The following is a 17,610-nucleotide window of genomic DNA, read 5'->3' on the forward strand; positions in this document are numbered from 1 at the left end:
ATGAAGCGGATCCTGGGCTTTGTGAATGCTGTGGTTGTGAATTCAAAGTCAAGTGGTTCCGTGACAAGCTCTCTATGTTTTTTCTCTTTTTTTGGTGGGATTTTAATAGCAATGTATCAAAAGTACTTAAGGGTTTGTAAATGAAAAACATGTATAGAAGCAGCTTCAGGTGAAACTGACGTATTCAGTGGAATCTTTTGTATAGAATGTCATTTTAGGATCTCTCAGAAAAGCTTTCTTTCAGGACTAATACATTGAAATGAAAGGGGTTTTTTGGGACATGTTAGTGTTAGTTTCCTATGTTATTTGCTTTAATTGTTATTGGAATTTGAATGTCAATAGATACATGAAATTTCTGAGACTAAGATTGCAAAAATACAGAAGGCAATGTCTTGCTGAGGTGATCAAGCCTTCTTCAGATGAGAGGAATATGCTTGAGGCATCAAAATGAATGAAATATTATAGTTTGTTATTCTTGATGAAAGAAAATAGGAACTGTATTTCAGTTTTTGACAGTCTGTGGTTTGCCCTTAAACCAGGAGAAGACAATAGATTTGTCTTTGTTCAGTTTCACATTGTCAACCTCCAGTTTTAAAACAAGCTTCATAGCTTTCTTTAATACCTCTTGTAAAAATAATTCTTATTTTAAGCTGCCCTGAATTGAATGTAATGATTACAAACAGCAGTGCATCAAAAAAATTACAGTGAGTTTCAGAAATCCTCCAGTTCTGTGTGTGTGTTTCACTATTCCAGGCTACATGTTCATGTTCAAATGCAGTTTTATTTCTCCTCAGAGCTGGAGTGTGTGGATGAAGGACTGCTGCAGTTCTGTGCAAACAAGTTAAAGCTGTTAAATCTTTATGAACTGGTTAGCAAACTAAATTCCCAGAGCATACAGAACGAGACTTCACCTTCAGATAATGTGAGTAAATTAAAAATTCAGTTGTCTTTTAAATTCAAGTGATGATTTAAGCATAAGAATAGGTTTTCAAAGCCTAAGATAAAGTAAGTAGGTAAGCAAGTTACCCCTTTTGGTCGCCTGCAGCTTTTAATGATATAATTACTTATAATACCTTCCCTCCAGCTTCATACAAGTATCTGGTAATTCATCTACCTAAAATTCTTTAAGAGACACAAAGTTGAGATACAAGTGAAAATAAAGCCACAGTCTCCTGTTTTCAGTCCTTTATTCAAATTACATAGTGTGTTCTTCACTTTGGTTTTGGAGAGATATTTTGGGACCTGTAGAAGTTAAAAATTTTGATGCTTGCATAGCAGCATAATTTGGCTTGCTTTTGCTATAATTTGTAAAGCTGCTTATATATTTACAAAACCATACTGGTATTTTATAGGCTTGTTTACTTGATGGATGATTGTTATGCTATGGGCAGAATCTAAAATGGGAAATGCATCTGTTCTGGTCCTTAAAAAGGAAGCTAGACAAGCTCTATGTTTGAGCAATGTGAATAACTGATTTGGAGATTATTTTGACCTTTCTCAAAGATGTTTTTAGTGTTTGAAATGGAATATTTTGACTCTTCTGACTTTTTTTCATTTTTACTGTTTTGAAAATCACCTGCTTGCATAAGTCTTTTGTGAGATGAGATTTGTTTTTGCTTTTGCTTTTAAGGACTTGGCTAAACTGCTTCGTCTTGAAGAAAAAGATTTTCATAGGCTTGAAACTTTACTGGAGAACTACAAGAAAGAAAATACTCAAACTACCACTCAGTTGACTGATGAGAAGGATGACATGTTGTCTGTCAAAATGTTCTTAGAATATCTAGAATATGAAAAGGATGTGATTGCTGTAAAAAATATGGAAGATGGAGAATATGTGGCTTTAGGTAAGAGCTATTGAGCTCAGTTACATTATTCAGACTGATTTTAATCTAAGATGATTTAAATATTTTAGCCCTAATTTGAGGCCTTATCAACCCATCTTGCCTTGAAGTAGTATGTAACTGTTCCTTTTAGACTCTTACCTGGAGTAAGAGTCTAAAAGGAGGACAAGTCTTTTTCATGACTGACTATTAATACAAGCTTACTGCATCTGTGGATACAATTACCCTGAAGCCATGGAACCACTGTTCATTCAGTTATTAACACCAGTAAATTGTGCAGTGGTAACTGGATACTTCACAGAGCAGCTGTACCCTACAGCTTCTTTCATGGTCACAGCACTCTGAGAGTTGAGTTAATGGCAGGAGTGACTTCAGCTTCAGAGATGGGGGAGCTGGTCAGAGGCAGCACAAGGCCATTAGGTGAGGCATCAAGGACTCCTAATTTGTGGAGTTGAGATTTTCAACAAAGTCTCTCTAAAATGTCCAATGACATAATTTAGTCCATGGCTGTGGGCTCCATCTGTCATAGTAGTCCACTAGAGCAGGGGAAGTGGTGTGTGGTGTTGGATTGTTGCATGCTGAAGCCAGTTCTGGTTCCATCACTGCTGTGCTTGTCATATTATAGCATCACTGTGCTTTGGCAGCTTCATCAAAATTAAATTGTCATTCATCTTGGTAATTTTTATTGTAATACCATTGATATGGCATATAGCATCCGTAGTAGTGATGCCATACAATATTATATGGCAATTTACATACAATACAAGTCATGGTGTGTTCTCATCCAGAATCAAATCCCCTTGAGGTACACCTCAGACTTCCCCAAGTGCATCCAGGTCCTTTAGCAAAAGCAGTTTCACAAATGGGTTTGCTTTTGCCCGAGACAGAAGCAACATAAACTCTGTTCTCCAGCGTATTTTTATCCCTTTCTATTGTACAGTAGAGTTTTGATTGGGCAGGGGTAGTTTGATTGGCAGATCCCATAGCACCAACCAAGTGACCTTAGCTACCTCTGTATCCCAATGTTTGAATGTCCCAGCACCCACTGCATTCCATATAGCCTTTAAAAGCCCATTGCATCTTTCAGTCTTTCCAAAGGGTGGCTTCACCCTGTTCTGTGCAGTCTGGATCAGTCCACTTGCCTGGGAAACATGTAATGGATTCCTTCCCTTCACACCTGGGAGGTGTTGCCTCTAGAGGCTGAGGATTTGTGCTCCTTTTCCAATTTTATTGTCAATTCCCTCTTCCCTAGCAAGGGATCCCAGCTCTTTGGCTTCCTTCCCCTCTCATTTCAGGCTACTGGCCCTGTTATCCCAACATAATAACAGCTGAATGACAGTGTACTCACCTGCATTTTGGCTGAAATTGTCACGGATATCTTGCAGCTCCCTCAAGGATAGAGATTTTTCTGGTTACTGCCTTGTTTATAAATTCTTCCTATTCTTCCTTCCTGAGTATGGAGCACCTCATTCTACTGCTTTCATGCTGACCCTATTTTGGTGTAGCCTGCCTCATCCACCTCCTTCTGCTGTTCCTCCTACTGAGTGAGCTCACTTTCACTTCCAGTATTTCTTCTTGTGTAGAGTTGTCAGCGATTTCATTGTCAGCTTGGTTCTCTAGCTCAGCCACAGTGCCGGTTGCTGGGCTCGGAGTAGCCACAGTACTTGTCACTTTGCCATCAGATCCAGAGGCCTTCTCTTCCCTCTGCCTGTCCCGAGCAGTGTTGAGCAGAATGTAGTTCGGCTGGAGAAGGGGGAGGTGGAGGAAGGCATTTCCCTCTGGATGGGCCCTTGGAGGAGCAAAGGTGTAATTGCGAATCGTTCCCACTGCAAGGCGCCCGAGGGCCGGAGCCGGTGGCCGGAGGCAGATCAGTGTCACCAGAGATCTGATCGTGCCATGAGCCAGCGTGACACAGTACTTGATAACCCGAACCAAACCCCCAGGGGTGATAGAGCACAACAGAGGATGTTTGTAGCAGTTTACACTTCACACTGCTCTGGCAGCAAATCCATCAGCATTGTGACCGCTGACTATTAAAATAATGCAATCAGTGCTTATGACAAGTTTGTTTTAACATGCTCTGGTCAGATCTGTCTTTATCTCAACCCTCTGTGGGCCTTGTTGGGCATCAGAAAAGACTGCTGTGGTTTAAGCTGGCAGGCAGGTGAGCACCAGGTGATTCTGAGTGTAACCTGTTTTTTTGTACTGCACTCACTGGGACCTGATCAATAGATTGTCTTTTGTCAAAGTGTAAGGAGGGGGATTGTGGTTCTAGATAACATTCATAATGTCAACTAATTCTTGCTTCAGGCAGCTTTTTCTTCTGGAAGTGTTTGTGTGGGGAGAGTTCCATGGAGGAAATGTGCCGTGCACTGGAATCGGCAGGTTTTAGCCCACAAACCTTGTTGGTAAGATGTTTATTACATATTCAAAACATTGATTAGTATTTTGAAAACAAAACATTGAAAGGAAAATGTCTGCATGTTGGCCTTTGGATTACTGCTATATTCAGGCTGTGTTCAAATACCTCCCTATTCACTTCTTTAGTTGCTCATATTTGCATTTCCCAGTTAAGCAATATCAAAGGAAAAAAAGAAGAAAATATTCTAGTAGAAAATGTGGGTATTCTAGTGGGAATGTCTAGAATATTCATTAAGGACTACAAGTGTAAAATTTTCAACTATAATATTAATTACTCCTAATGCTTGCCAAGTTGAGCCTTCAAAAGGGAGTTTTCTAGACCTTCAAAAGGTATTTTCTAGAATGTCTTCCTAATTAAATGTACTGATTGTATTATATAATTTCAATATCTGTCATAGAGTGCATTGTGCTGTATATTTTTAACTTGTGATGTTAATATAATGGTTCATGGATATAACATTTTTACTCTGTGACACATAACTTATTTGAGAAACTGTTTGTATTAGGTGTGTTGCAATATTAGAGTTTCATTTTACTGCTTCAATTCCATATTCTCTTTTTTTACAGTCACTCCTTCTCAATTTATGGCTTTCCAAGGAAAAAGATATTCTAGACAAACCAGATTCTGTCAGATGCCTTCACACTATGCTGTCACTTCTGAGCAAAATGAAAGGTGAGTTATGCATTTAAAATACTCGAAGGCAACTTGTTATTATCAAAATTTTGCTACTCTAACTAGAGTCTGTTGTCACTTTGGGTTTTCCCCCCTCACAAATTATGCAGCAAAATTTAATGCTGCATATTCATGGACTAACTAATCATACCATGTTTTTACTCTCTACACTAAGTTGACACAGCTCCTGTTTGGCACCAGAACGTGGCTGTCCAGCTCGCTTTCCTCACATATTTTGAATGTTTAGTCCCATCTCTTTAATTTGTGCTGACTGGCTCTCAGACATCCTTTACTTTATTGTTACTTTAGCAGCATTTGTAACTTGAGTACTCTATAAAGTCAGTTTGCCATAATTTGGAGTAGGTTGTACAAACGTTGTACATATGAATAAATGATGATTCTCCTACCTCACATACAGCTGCTGTGGATAAATCTGTGCCAGGTTCCCTTATTGTCTACTTCTCCTTAGAGCAGCATTATCATCTTGAAACAGAAAGCATGAATAAGCTACTGCTGCTGTCTGAGTAAATTAATGCTGCTGAACACAAGGTAGCCTGAAGGGAGACAGTTTGAGTGCATTGAATATGTGTGGCATCTTGAAATCACAAATGAATCAGTCTGCATTGTGAAGTGTAACATCCCTTAGATCTTCAAAGCATGCAGCAGGCTTGCTGCCTAGTGATTCAGATCTATTGTCTCTTTGCTACAAATGAGTTTTGAGAATGAGTAATTCACATTCTGTTTTAAACTTGACTTGCAATCCAAGAACCCGTGTGCTAAATATCTGGAAAATGATCACGTAGAGTAATCGGAAATTGCTCTTCGTGGACAAGCTGTGTTCACAAGTGCTGGTTCCGGGGTTGTTTGCTCCTGCACAGTGACCCCAGCTGAGTTTCCTGCTCTCCCTTTGCCTCCAGTCGCTATAGACGAGTCGTGGGACATGCAGTCGGTGTCCCCCTGGTGGCAGCAGATGCGCTCGGCCTGCGTTCAGTCCGAAAACAGCGCGGCTGCCCTGCTGTCCGCTCACGTGGGACACTCTGTAACCGCAGAGATAATCGACAGCGTGACCGAGAAAAAGGTAACGCATCTCACACCTCCTCTTCTCTTCTAGTTACTGTATGGCTTCCCTGCATCTGTCCTGGTAACAGTAACATCCTCAGCATTTGTCCTCATTCCAACCTGGGCACAAGTGTGACATCCTGCAAGCCTGAAAATTTGCATTCAGATTTGAAGAACATTATGCTGAGATGAATTAATGATATGCCAGGATAATTTACTAATCATATTTAAATATGGAAACTGTACATTGAGTTTCTCTCTCAGTAGCAAATGGTGTTGATGAACTTAAAGCCTACACGCTTTCTACATAAATTTGAGAAGTCCACTGAACTTTGGATGGTAAAACTGTTTTAACATAGTTGAGATTTTTTTTTAAGTATACCACTGAATTTTTGTAGTACCTATGTTACTATCCCTTCTTAACATGATGGATGCTTGGTTTTCTTGGCAGTAAATACCTTTACCAAGTTGTGATTAAGGTTGTAAAACTGCATACAGCATTTCAATTCAACATGGAAAACATTATTCCATTTCCAAATAGCTCCAGGCAGATGTGTCTGAATTAGATTGGGTGGGATGTAGGTGGTGTTCAGTCTTGTAAATAGAACCAGAGCCTGGTTTGGCTTGGAAGGCACTTTAAAAATGGTGTGATTTCAGCCCCTGTTGCCCTGAGCAGGGACACCTCCCACTAGGCCAGGTTGCTCAAGAGCATCATTATCCTGGCCTTGAACACTCCAGGGAAAGGGTATCCACAACTTCCCTGGGCAACCTGTGCCTACCACCTTCACAGTAAAGAGTTTCTTCCTAATAGCCAATCTAAACCTCCTTATTTGTCTTTAAAGCTATTCCCTCTTGTTTTGTCACTACCTGCCCTTGTAAAAAGTCCCTTTCCTGCAGACCCCTTTTAGGTCCTGGAAGGCTGCAGTAAGGGCACCCTGGAGCCTTTTCTCCTCCTGGCTGAGCAATCCCAACTGTCTCAGCCTGTCTTCATAGGAGAGGTGCCCCAGCCCCCTAATTGTGTCTGCCTTGTAAATTTTAACTAGAGAACAGGAAGTGTTTCAGTATTTTTGCACACTCACCTCAACTATTGCAATTCTGTTTATCAAAATTGTCAGTGTTGCAAAATAGACATGTTGATATGTTGCAACATATTTTCCTTTACCTACATGCCCTCTTTGCCCCTTTTTCTTTGGTTCTACCAAAGTAACAGATTCATTTCCTTCAAGATTTCCCTTCCATAAATGCATGTATCATCTCCCCCCCTTTTTTTTCCCCTACCAATCTGGAAAGATTCTTGGGTTTCCTGGCAGAGCATTTGATGATAGACATGATAGACATGAGAATTATCAAAGTAATGCACAGAACTGCCATGTGGTGTGAGCCATTATTTCTGGGCACATGATCTATATTTTTTAATAGGATAGGAAATGGAAATGTAGGTGGATTAATCATATATTTGGGGAAGGTGTATGTAGTGGAGAATTTAAAATTAAATATTTTTAAGGAATTCTAACTCACTTTTCAGCTAAATATGAACTTAAAAATGGGACTGTAAGATGATCCTTCAGGTCCTTTTTATTTCCTTTAGGCTTTTATTTAAGGATGTGTGTAACTTGTGAGCAGTGCGGGATGTTAATTGATCTTTGAATAATAGTTAATGCATACTTTGAAGTAAATTATTCTTTAAAATGCATTAGCTCTTGGGATATAGCTTTGAATTTTAATGCTTTGCATTTTTTATGAGCAAAATTTTGGTGCTTTAAAATGAACAGACCTAAACCAATTCATATCTTCTGTTAGTTTTCCGAAATAATTGTAGGTTCAGACACAGAATCCTGGGAAGCACTTTCCCTTGACACTGAATATTGGAAACTTCTGCTGAAACAGTTAGAAGATTGCCTGATACTTCAAACACTACTGCACAGCAAAGTGGCCAAAAGGACAAAAAGAGTTTCATCACTCCAGACTGAGCCTTTGGGCAGACTGTCTGTTAAGAAACTGCTTGAAGCTGGAAAAGGTACATTTTTTTTTTTCTTGGAGAGATTGTTGATTTTCTTTCTAATAGACTTCTGAGCCATCCTTACCTATTTAATGATGTACTCTGCACTGGAAATTATTTTGCTGGACACCATTCTTAATTAAAAAAACCCAACAATATAAATCATGTAGAACAATGCTTTAAAATTGGTAAAAGCTATTACTGTAAAGACTGCATTGTAAGCTTCTGATTAGTTGATTAGAAATTTTTTTAATTGGTAGAGTTACCTGTATGTAATTAAAGGTAGTAGTTAAAAACCCTATATTGTCTCTTGTTCTTAGATTGTGAACCATAAATAATCTGCAATACCTTGACTCTACCTCTTACTTTTCAACATCCTAGGAGGTATTGCTGACAATGTAGCAAAGTGGGTTTTTAGGCAAGGCTTCAGTCCGATTATACTGAATGTGACCCAGTACAAAAACACTACAGACTCTACTGAAGAATATGTAGAAATGCATAATAATCTCTTTCTTGAGGAACCAGAAGCAGCTACAGGCTTGGAAAGAATCCTAGGTAAGAAAATAATGTAAATTTTTCAAATTATAAAAGTCTGCAGAGACTGTTGTTGTGAAGTAGCAGAAATTTTAGTGGGAAGAGGTCTGTCTTATAACTTCAGATTTTGTTTTTCTAGAGCTGCTGCAAGTAGCATATCAGCAATTTCCATGTAGTCTTGAAGTGGATGTACTCCATGCACATTGCTCTTGGGAATGTGTAGTGCAGTGGAATAAGGACCCAGAGGTAAGAAAATGTCTTTTGCAGGGGATAATGGTTAAGACCAACTTAATAGAAGGAGCATCACAAGTTTCTGGTAGTTTATCAAAACATCAATTAATATGACTGACTTTGAAAGCAGTTACTAGGTGCAATTTTTCTGTGGCAAGTGGAAATTGAATTGAGAAAATGAGAGTATGTCCTGAGGCTGAATGGCATCTCACTGTACATTTCTAAGCTACCAGATTCTCAATACTGGGAGTGTGGAAACTGGGTTCAGTTTGAAAAAGGTTTTTGGCTGTTTGTACTGCAGATACAAAACAGTTTCAGTACTCCAAAACAGAGGCATATTTTTCTCTGTTCTAAATATGCTTAAACAAGTCACAGAATACTAAATTTTTTAGACTAGAACCCATTCTGTTGTGGGAGGAAAGAGGGATTTTTTGAATATTGTCAGATTCCCTGGCCACTGCTGGGAGTTGTCATAAGAAAGAAAAAAATAACTTTTTTCCCTCTCCTGTCCTATAGTTTCTATAAGGGAAAATGTTGTCCTAAGTTCAGATGATGTTAAAAGTTAAATTAGAACTCCTTAGAGCTGTGCCACATCACTTGCTGTAGAAAGAAGATTCCTCTGAGATTTGTTAAAAACTTACTCCATCATAGCAAAATTGAGTAAAAATTACTCTATCAGAAATGGATTTCGTATTTGAAAAATTACTGTTGTCAGTGGAGGTGCCTTTCAGCAAAGAGTATGTGAGCAGTACTTGTACTAAAAAAACCCTGAAATTACAGTTGGCTTCATGATGACTGAAACAAACTTTGCCATGCACACATGTGTTTGTCAGATACTGGTAGAGAAAATTGCAACAGCAGAATAACTTACAAGTTTTATAACTGTCAAAGTTAAAGCTTTAAGATAATCTACCTGGGCCCTTTAAGAATTAGTAACTTACATTTAAAGTAAGTTTTGAATAATGTATTAACTTGTACTTTCATTTATTTTTTTCCATAAGGAAGCATGTTTTCTCAGTAGGTCTATAGATCATCTAAGATGCATCATTAATGCTCACATTCAGCATGGTAAGTACAAAGCTCTTAGTTAAAAATGATCTTTGTTGAAATTGTAAAACAAATATGGATGTTTGAGATTGGATGTTTGTTGGCTAAAGTAAATGAACTCTGTTCATAATATTGATGGCCATTTTGTCTTAAAACCACCAAACCACCCCAAAACCTTCTGCTGACATCCACACTTCTCTCTTCCATGGTGAAACTGAGTTTCCATCACAACTGTGAAAATAAGTTAATTGGATAAAGTTGATGTGTTCAACTAAAAGCATTTGAAAATAAAATTGCTCTGAAATGAATTTTTACTTGTATTTAAATAGTGGAACATCAGTTGCAGTTAATTACTTTTCATGCATTTCTTGATACCCTCTTTCAATGAAGATGATGACCATTTTCTTTTTTGTAGACTCTTTAGAGCAAATAAGAGAGCAAATAAGGTGCTCTCTTGATATGTACTTAAAATGTTTAACCCAGTCTGCATAATAAAATATTTTAACAAGTTATTAATTGCACTTATGACTATTTGATCACCAGTGTAGTCTCCTCCTGAGAAATCTAAACTCCAAGTATAATCAGTGAGGATAATTCACAATTACTTCTTGTTTTGTTCACCATCTTGTAAGATCCCTTTTCTATTCACCTGGAGTTTACAAGTCTGTGATTGTTCTAGGTATTGCTCTGATGATGTGGAGTACATTCATAGTAAAAAGGCTTTCTTCTGCCACATATATTATGGACAAGGTGAGTGCAGTGTTTTGAGGCTGCTTTTGTTACTAACTGAAAAGTGAAACCAGTATTTATAAACAATTTCATTTTGGTGTTTTGTTTTAAAAAGTATTAGGAATATCTTTGATTTAACTATGCAAATCACCATTGTTTATATGGCTTATTATGTAGCTAACATTTGGAAGTGCTAATGAAATGCATATTTTAAAATATCAGATGTGTTGGATGGTTAACTAGAGGCAGCTGATCAACACTGGATGATGTGTTCTGAAGACTTAAGTGGAGTTTTAGCTTGTAATTGCTAATTAAGAAATATTTGTGAAACAGTTTGAAATTATCTATGTATGCATATATAAAATTTTGTTAGAAAACAATAAATATCTTAAAGTGCCTGTGCCTGTTTCCTGTTAAGTTCTTACCAAGGATCTACCACAAGTCCAGATTTCATATACATGAACTCTTATTCTGCAAAATACAGAAACTGATGTTGAGCACTTTTAACTATTGCTACTATTGTAATTTAGCTTTTGTTCTAGTATGTAGCCTGTCTGCTTAAAATTTGAGTAGTCTTTTGACCCTGCTAAACTTCAGGTTTTTTCATGCTTATAACAATGCAGTGGGGCTGTTTACTGAAAGGCAGTTTAGGAAAAATGCTCCTAGTAAGTGGGTAGTGACTTAAAGAATAAAACTCCAATACAAAACCTGCAAGAATTTACTCTCCTGTCTTGTCTTCTTTCTCCTTTGCTCCTCTCATTTTCTGCCTTTGCTTTTTGTTTAGTTCTCTAAGAACTGGAGAATATCCTCTTCCCCATTCCTTTCAGCAAATAGGCTCAGTTGTGTACAGTTGTAGGTGTTGCTTCTGCAAAAACCCTTTTCCAGTTTTCCTGCATACATTTATGCAAATCCTTCACCATACCTCTTCTATCTGAGCTAACATCTGCAGGACAGGAGAGAAAGGTTTTTATTAACTAACTGGTTTCTTCCTAATATTGTGCTTGGTGTTACAGCTTTAGTTCTGCATTATAGAAATCACTGGGAATTTCTTAGCTGAGATTTGAATGAGGACCTTGGGGTCTTATTTCTAATCCTAGGCTTTAAGAAGGATGAACTAAATATGGGCATCAGTGATGTTCATTCCTTTACAATCTGTATCAGGTCTTTTGTTGAAAGCAAGATATGCAACGTTCTGCATCATGTAGCTGTAATTCAGCTATTTTCTCATTTTATATTGGGAAAATAGAAATTAAAGGTTAAAATGTGGGTAACAGATGTCATAATGAAAAATATTTAGTTGTGATACATTTTACCTTTTTTTTGTTTTTTTTTTGAAAAAACAGGTTGGAAAAGCTCCAAAGGACAGATTATGCAGACGGGCAAGTAATACTACTTTTGTCTGAGTGGGAAGAAATAATTAAAAATAGCTTAAATTTAATGCTGGTTTGTGATTTATTTTTGAAAGTTAAAAAAAAATTTGAAAATGTAGCCCTAGAGAGAATGTTACAAATTTTAAGAAGTATAAATTAATTTTTATCTGAAAAAGCATATTAGAACAGTAGTATAACTTCAAATATTATAGAGGGTAGGCTTGAGGCTATAAGATTAAAAATTACTATTATTTTTCATGTGTAATGTCATTAGTTAAAACTTTTTTTGGAAGACAACTGATATGATCAGAAAATTAAATTTACTAGGTGGCATTACTTGATTCAGTCTTCATTGGAGATACCATATTGTAAGTGGCTACATTTACTTTATTCCAAATTTTCCTGTTAATTCTTTGTTGTACTTCAGTAAGTATCTGTTTACATTTAAATATAACAGGTTAAGAAACTGAGCTGAACTATGCATTTTATGTCAACAACTGTCTTCTCAGACATAAAGAGCTAATAAAAGCATGTTTCGATTCCAGCTGAAAATAATTTTAAATCTTACTGTTTGTTACCAGGATGTAGGGATGAGTGACACAGCAATGACAGCTTTTCTTGGCTGCTGTTCAGAACTTCTGCAAGCTTTGCTAGAGGTAAATTTTTATTTTTCCCGTTGAAAGTAAGGAACTGATGGGTTAAAATCTGTTTTTGAAGACTGTGGTTATACTAATTACTGTCCAGTTCAGACAAATGTTGATAATATTCTAAACAAAATGAAGTTTTCTTTTTAATTTCACTGCAGAGCACACCAGGGTAGGAGGCTTTTAGTGTGTGACTGCTCTGGTATGTTGCTTGGCAGGCAGACGTGAGCAGTGATGAGATGCAGGCCCCTGTGCTGGACACAGAGGACGCCTGGGTGTCGGTGGAGGGCCCGGTGTCCATCGTGGAGCTGGCCCTGGAGCAGAAGCGCATCCACTACCCGCTGGTGGAGCACCAGTTCGTGCTCTGCACCGTCCTCTACGCCATCATGAGGCTCTCGCTCAAGGGTGTGAAGCCACTGTCACTGTTTGACAGCAAGGTATAGCTTAGAAAGCAGATAATGAAATACTGCCTTAATTAATACTCCCTTTCTCTTGGTATCTGGGATATTTGCTGGCTTTCGCACTTTAAACAGTTCCTGCATGATTTATGAAAGCCGCTGTGGTCCAATGACAAAATTGTCACCAGAATTCAGGTAGAGACTCAACCTTGGTGAGCTTCCTTATGAATAAAAGATTTGTAGTGACCTCAGTTGCATGAAGATCAGCTTTTTAATTATTAGCTGAATATACTAATACTCCATGGTCAGAGTATTGAAATACTCTGAACTGAAAATACTCCATGGTCAGAACACTGGATGACAGGTTTTTCTGATTGCTTTGAGAAGTGCCAGACCAGTGGAAACATAAGTATTTAAAGGTCAGAAATGTTGTTAGTGTCACTGTTGTATCCATTATTGCTGATGATTATTCCAGAATTCCCAGCATCTCAAAAAGAATGAAAAGTTTTTCATTTAACCCATAAAAACCACTTGGAAAAGTCACTGCATTTAAAATGCAGTATATTACAATCAGAGCTTGATCCTGATACAAGAAATCGAGCTTTCCTCCTCCTATCATAACCACACTTTGATTCTAAGAGAATTTAAACACAAATTACACAGTCTGGTGTAGACTGTGGTTTAATTCCTGCTGTGGAGAAAATAATTTAGTGCTGTAACACTGTTCAGATTTTTTCCTTAAAGGATTTATTGGAATTTTGTAAATGCAGAATATTACTTTCCTTTTGATGTAGGCTCTTGTCTGCAAGCTCTCATCAAGCATTTGAGTCTGATTTTAGCATTTTGCCACAGGTCAAATTCGATTTGTTTTGTATTTTTTCTTTGTTTATCTGTTAACAGAAAGCATTATACTACCTTTTGTCATTTAAGAGTGCATATTATGTCTTGAGTAAAATCAGATCCTATTCCTGTGCCTCCATTCTTCTACATACAACTATTACTATTAGCCATCCTTTTTTTGCCTTCACTTACTCAAGGTCTCCATTTGCTCTGTGAGCAAAACCGAAGATGCAGTACCAAATAAATTTAAGAAATAAGTGGGCTGCTTAGTATTGGATCAGATTGGATTTGTTGTATTATCTATTTGTTGTATTGTTTCCCTGTCTTTGGTTCTCAATTTTAGGGCAAAAATGCATTTTTCAAAGACCTAACATCAATTCAGCTGCTACCTAGTGGGGATATGGATCCAGACATGTTATCCATACGACAGCAGGTAGGCAGAAGTTCTGTACTGAAAGTCCTTAAACTTCTGAAGTTACAGATGCTCCTGAGGTAACCTCTGATTTTTGCTTCAAAGTTCTTGCTCAAAGTTGTGAGTGCAGCGGTTCAGGCACTGTGTTCGTCACAGAAGGACAGAGAAGTCTTAGAAGAGGATCGTTTTCCTTTTGAGAAGGGGAAGAATTGGCCAGCTTTGGCTGCAGACCTGGCTCAGTATCTTCACATCTCTGAGGATCTGGTCAGAAGGCATTATGTCTGCGAACTGTACAGTTATGGGATGGATCATCTTGGTGAAGAGGTAAGAACACCTTTTAACATTTTACATTGTCATGTATTCTGCTAAAATTAGTTTTCACTTACTTAAGATGCCTGGAAGGGTTAGGCAATATTTATCAAGCTCAAAAAATCCCCGTGCTGAAAAGTCAGAGACTATAAAAATACCTTTTCAGGACTAATAATTCCTTTATTTTTCCATTTTCCCAGCAAGAATCTGTGTAAAGCAACTAGTGGAAATGTGACAGGGAGTTACACTACTGGTATGACTAGCATGGCCTTTTAAATTTCATTATATTTGATAATTTCAGGAATTGGCTTCTTTTTAGGACAGAAAGAAAAAAAAAGACAAAAAAAACCCCTTCCCTTCCTTGAGGGGTAGTTAGGTTGCTGGACTGTAAGACATCTTGTGCTCCTGCTAATCACTGTAAAGTACAGAGTAATTCTCTGCCTTGTGCTGCTCTGAAGTTCCTAATCCTGTGCTTTGTTACAGTAACACATAACACAAGAAACAGTCTCATTCTTTTGTTATGACTGTTCAGGCCTCCAGCTAAGTGAGCTGTCACACTGAAACTGTTTCTAGTCCCTTCGGTTTCTCTGCTTTCAGGCCTTCCTGCAGGTGGCTGACAAAGAAGTGCTGGCATCCCAGCTGCTCATGCTGGCTGGGCAGAGGCTGGCCTTCACTCTGCTCCATGGACAGATCAAGGATGGCATGGAACTCCTCACCAGGCTTCCTCCAACACTGAGCACTTGGCTCAAAGCTTTGGTAAGTTAAGCTCCAGTTTGGAAAACAAGTTGATTTTCTGAGGTTTCTGTTCACCAAGACAGAGATTACATCTGAATGGCCCTTTCTAACTCATGGAAATAGGATTTTTTCCCCCACTTTTCCTCATGGTAGTTCTTTTTCATGGAGGGTAAAGCAGTTTCGTGGGTCAAAACATCAGCTTGATTGTGTTTAAACATTAGCAATTGGTTTTACAAAAGTTCTGGAGGGCTTAGCTGTGAAATGACTGAGATGCTGAGTTTGTTTCACACAGGACCCCCAGGAAATCCAGAATGTGGAAGTGCCAATTGCAACGACAGCCAGGCTGGTGAGCAAGGTGATCGAGCACCTGCCCGAGAACCATGGGCAGTACAGCCTGGCCCTCAACCTCATCGAGGCTGTCGAGGCCATCCCCGCCTGAGTGCTTGCGGAACAGGGCAGGTTCCTACACAGAGCTGAACTTTATGGGAAGAAAATTCCACAGGGCTCTGGGTAATTAACAAAAAGAACAATGCTCCCCATCCCAGAATTTCAGAAGGTAATATTAAATTGGAGTATATTTTAAATTCTGCACTAGTAAGAATATGTTTAGTTTCCAGTACACTTGTCAGTATCTGAACTGTTTTGTTATTTATTTCTGACTTGAGTGCTTTATGCAGTTGTTTAAATTGGGTATATTTGACAGCAGTTTTACTCTCTCAACACAATCACATCTTGTGAAATTCTGTATTTCATGTTGGCAGTAACTGCTGCACTTTCAATGTTCCATGTATGATTTGTTTTCCAAAAGCAACTTTAGAATTAGGCCCAAGAAGAACTTCAGTCTCTAAGTTACCATGTAAAGCCAATACTGCTTTTTCTGAAGCTCGAGCTGGTGTTTGGCTCACACCTTGTAACTGCATCATGTGACAATGACAACTGCACTCGATGTAGGATGAATGTGCTGGGCCTTAGGCAAAAGGGAGAACAGCCTGGGAAGGAGAACCCAACTCTCCAGACATATGAGTATGGACTTTTAGTCCAGCTCTCCCTGTGCTGTCTCTGGGGTGCTGGGCTTCAGCTACAACTGGATTTACATCCCTCTCCATTATTATTAAGCTCTGCTGAGTTTAAGTAGGTCAAGGAATGTCTTACTGTAAGATTTTTCCTCCATTTATCACTGTAGGAGATGTAGTATGCTATGAATCTCTGCACGTTAACTTGTAGTCAAAAATGCTTAAAAAGTTGATCGAACTTCTCTGAAGATTGATAGTACTGAGTACTTTAGCCTTAAAACCCCCACTTTATTGATGGTACCTACAGGGAATTCTGTAGTGAGTATCTTCACTATTGGAATGGTGTTGAACATAGTTATCTGGCATTGGTGACTCCTGTTCACTACTTGTCTGAAGGAAGCCAGGAGAAAAACGAAATTGGTGTAAACGTTTTGTCTTTGTCAGCTGAAATTACCAGCTCCATCCTGTAACCTGCTCCTCCTGCATTATATGTAAGAAACATTTGGAATATTCTGCCTTACTGGAGACAGAATTTAGAATTGAGTCTTATCTTTCTGAAGTATGTGCTGCTGTTATCAAAGGGTTTGACTTCCCCCCAAAAAGGCAATGCAGGTAGCTTGCTCCACACAGCTTCCTCCATCTGTTCTGCAGCCCCAGTTCCTGATCACTGCACTCCAAGGCAGCTGGTGAAGGAGTCTTGCCTTGATACTGAATGTTTGACTTCCTACAGACAGAGCAAAGAATAGTCAGAATTCCAGTAAAATTCTCTGGTTTATGTTCTATTGTACTTCTCTCCTGACTTCTGTAACTGAGGTTAAAACAGCTGTAAAGGAGAAATGGAAGAGGCAATATCACACAGGTGCCATGACCACCTTGCCTGACAGCACCTCACACTTCTGCAGAAATGAATGAGCTTGAGATTTGGTCATCATGGAACCTGAGGAAAGCAGAGTGTTCCTTAGCTGCATTGCATTCCTCTATCCTGGTACAGCTGTGTAAAGGAATTTACTGTAACTGAGGATCATGTCAGAGCTGACACACTACACCAATCAAATCTGTAATGTACTGTAAGTAATACTCTGTATATAGTGCTATTTTGTGTTTATTTTGCTGTGGATTTGTGTAAATTGATTAAATAAAATCTGAGGTTTCATTGTGTCTTTTCCTTCCTTTTAGGGAATGGTGGTCACCCCTTCCTCCTCTGTTTTGTAGAGAGGACTGGTTCTCTGGGGTTCTGCTGAACTACCAGCTGCCAGTATAAAAGTTAAACAAGAGCTGGTTCACTGAGGATTTTCTCTTAAAAGGAAGTGAATTTCCACAGAACACAGGTTGCTAAGAACAAGTAAATCAGTCAC

General features: G+C 38.4%; 2 protein-coding genes and 1 long non-coding RNA gene across 15 annotated transcripts in view; 1 reads left to right on the top strand and 2 right to left on the bottom strand.

Annotated features, from left to right (window-relative positions):
- RAB3GAP2 (RAB3 GTPase activating non-catalytic protein subunit 2) overlaps positions 1 to 16,667 on the top strand; it is a 116,090-nt gene extending 99,423 nt beyond the window's left edge. For 9 of the 13 annotated variants that reach the window (XM_068185612.1, XM_068185600.1, XM_068185601.1 and 6 more), the window contains 17 exons: positions 795 to 922; positions 1,631 to 1,844; positions 4,152 to 4,249; positions 4,830 to 4,935; positions 5,853 to 6,013; positions 7,795 to 8,011; positions 8,375 to 8,548; positions 8,667 to 8,773; positions 9,760 to 9,824; positions 10,456 to 10,555; positions 11,878 to 11,913; positions 12,486 to 12,560; positions 12,767 to 12,985; positions 14,130 to 14,219; positions 14,304 to 14,522; positions 15,105 to 15,263; positions 15,535 to 16,667. In XM_068185612.1, coding sequence (XP_068041713.1) covers positions 795 to 922; positions 1,631 to 1,844; positions 4,152 to 4,249; positions 4,830 to 4,935; positions 5,853 to 6,013; positions 7,795 to 8,011; positions 8,375 to 8,548; positions 8,667 to 8,773; positions 9,760 to 9,824; positions 10,456 to 10,555; positions 11,878 to 11,913; positions 12,486 to 12,560; positions 12,767 to 12,985; positions 14,130 to 14,219; positions 14,304 to 14,522; positions 15,105 to 15,263; positions 15,535 to 15,681 — 2,315 coding nt within the window. In that variant the 3' untranslated portion in view covers positions 15,682 to 16,667. Of the gene's footprint in view, positions 1 to 794; positions 923 to 1,630; positions 1,845 to 4,151; positions 4,250 to 4,829; positions 4,936 to 5,852; positions 6,014 to 7,794; positions 8,012 to 8,374; positions 8,549 to 8,666; positions 8,774 to 9,759; positions 9,827 to 10,455; positions 10,556 to 11,877; positions 11,914 to 12,485; positions 12,561 to 12,766; positions 12,986 to 14,129; positions 14,220 to 14,303; positions 14,523 to 15,104; positions 15,264 to 15,534 lie in introns of all 13 variants that reach the window. The other 4 variants (XM_068185602.1, XM_068185604.1, XM_068185608.1 and 1 more) reach the window with 1 other exon arrangement.
- LOC137471358 (acrosin-like) overlaps positions 1 to 17,610 on the bottom strand; it is a 183,231-nt gene that overhangs the window by 35,563 nt on the left and 130,058 nt on the right. The gene's annotated exons all lie outside the window — the stretch shown is intronic.
- On the bottom strand, positions 8,419 to 14,098 carry LOC137471366 (uncharacterized). The gene is made up of 2 exons (XR_010997545.1): positions 13,285 to 14,098; positions 8,419 to 13,237 (listed from the first exon to the last, which is right to left on the bottom strand). It is a non-coding gene; the product is annotated as an uncharacterized lncRNA (long non-coding RNA).

The sequence above is a fragment of the Anomalospiza imberbis genome, chromosome 3, assembly GCF_031753505.1.
Source record: "Anomalospiza imberbis isolate Cuckoo-Finch-1a 21T00152 chromosome 3, ASM3175350v1, whole genome shotgun sequence".
Classification (NCBI taxonomy): Eukaryota; Metazoa; Chordata; class Aves; order Passeriformes; family Viduidae; genus Anomalospiza; species Anomalospiza imberbis.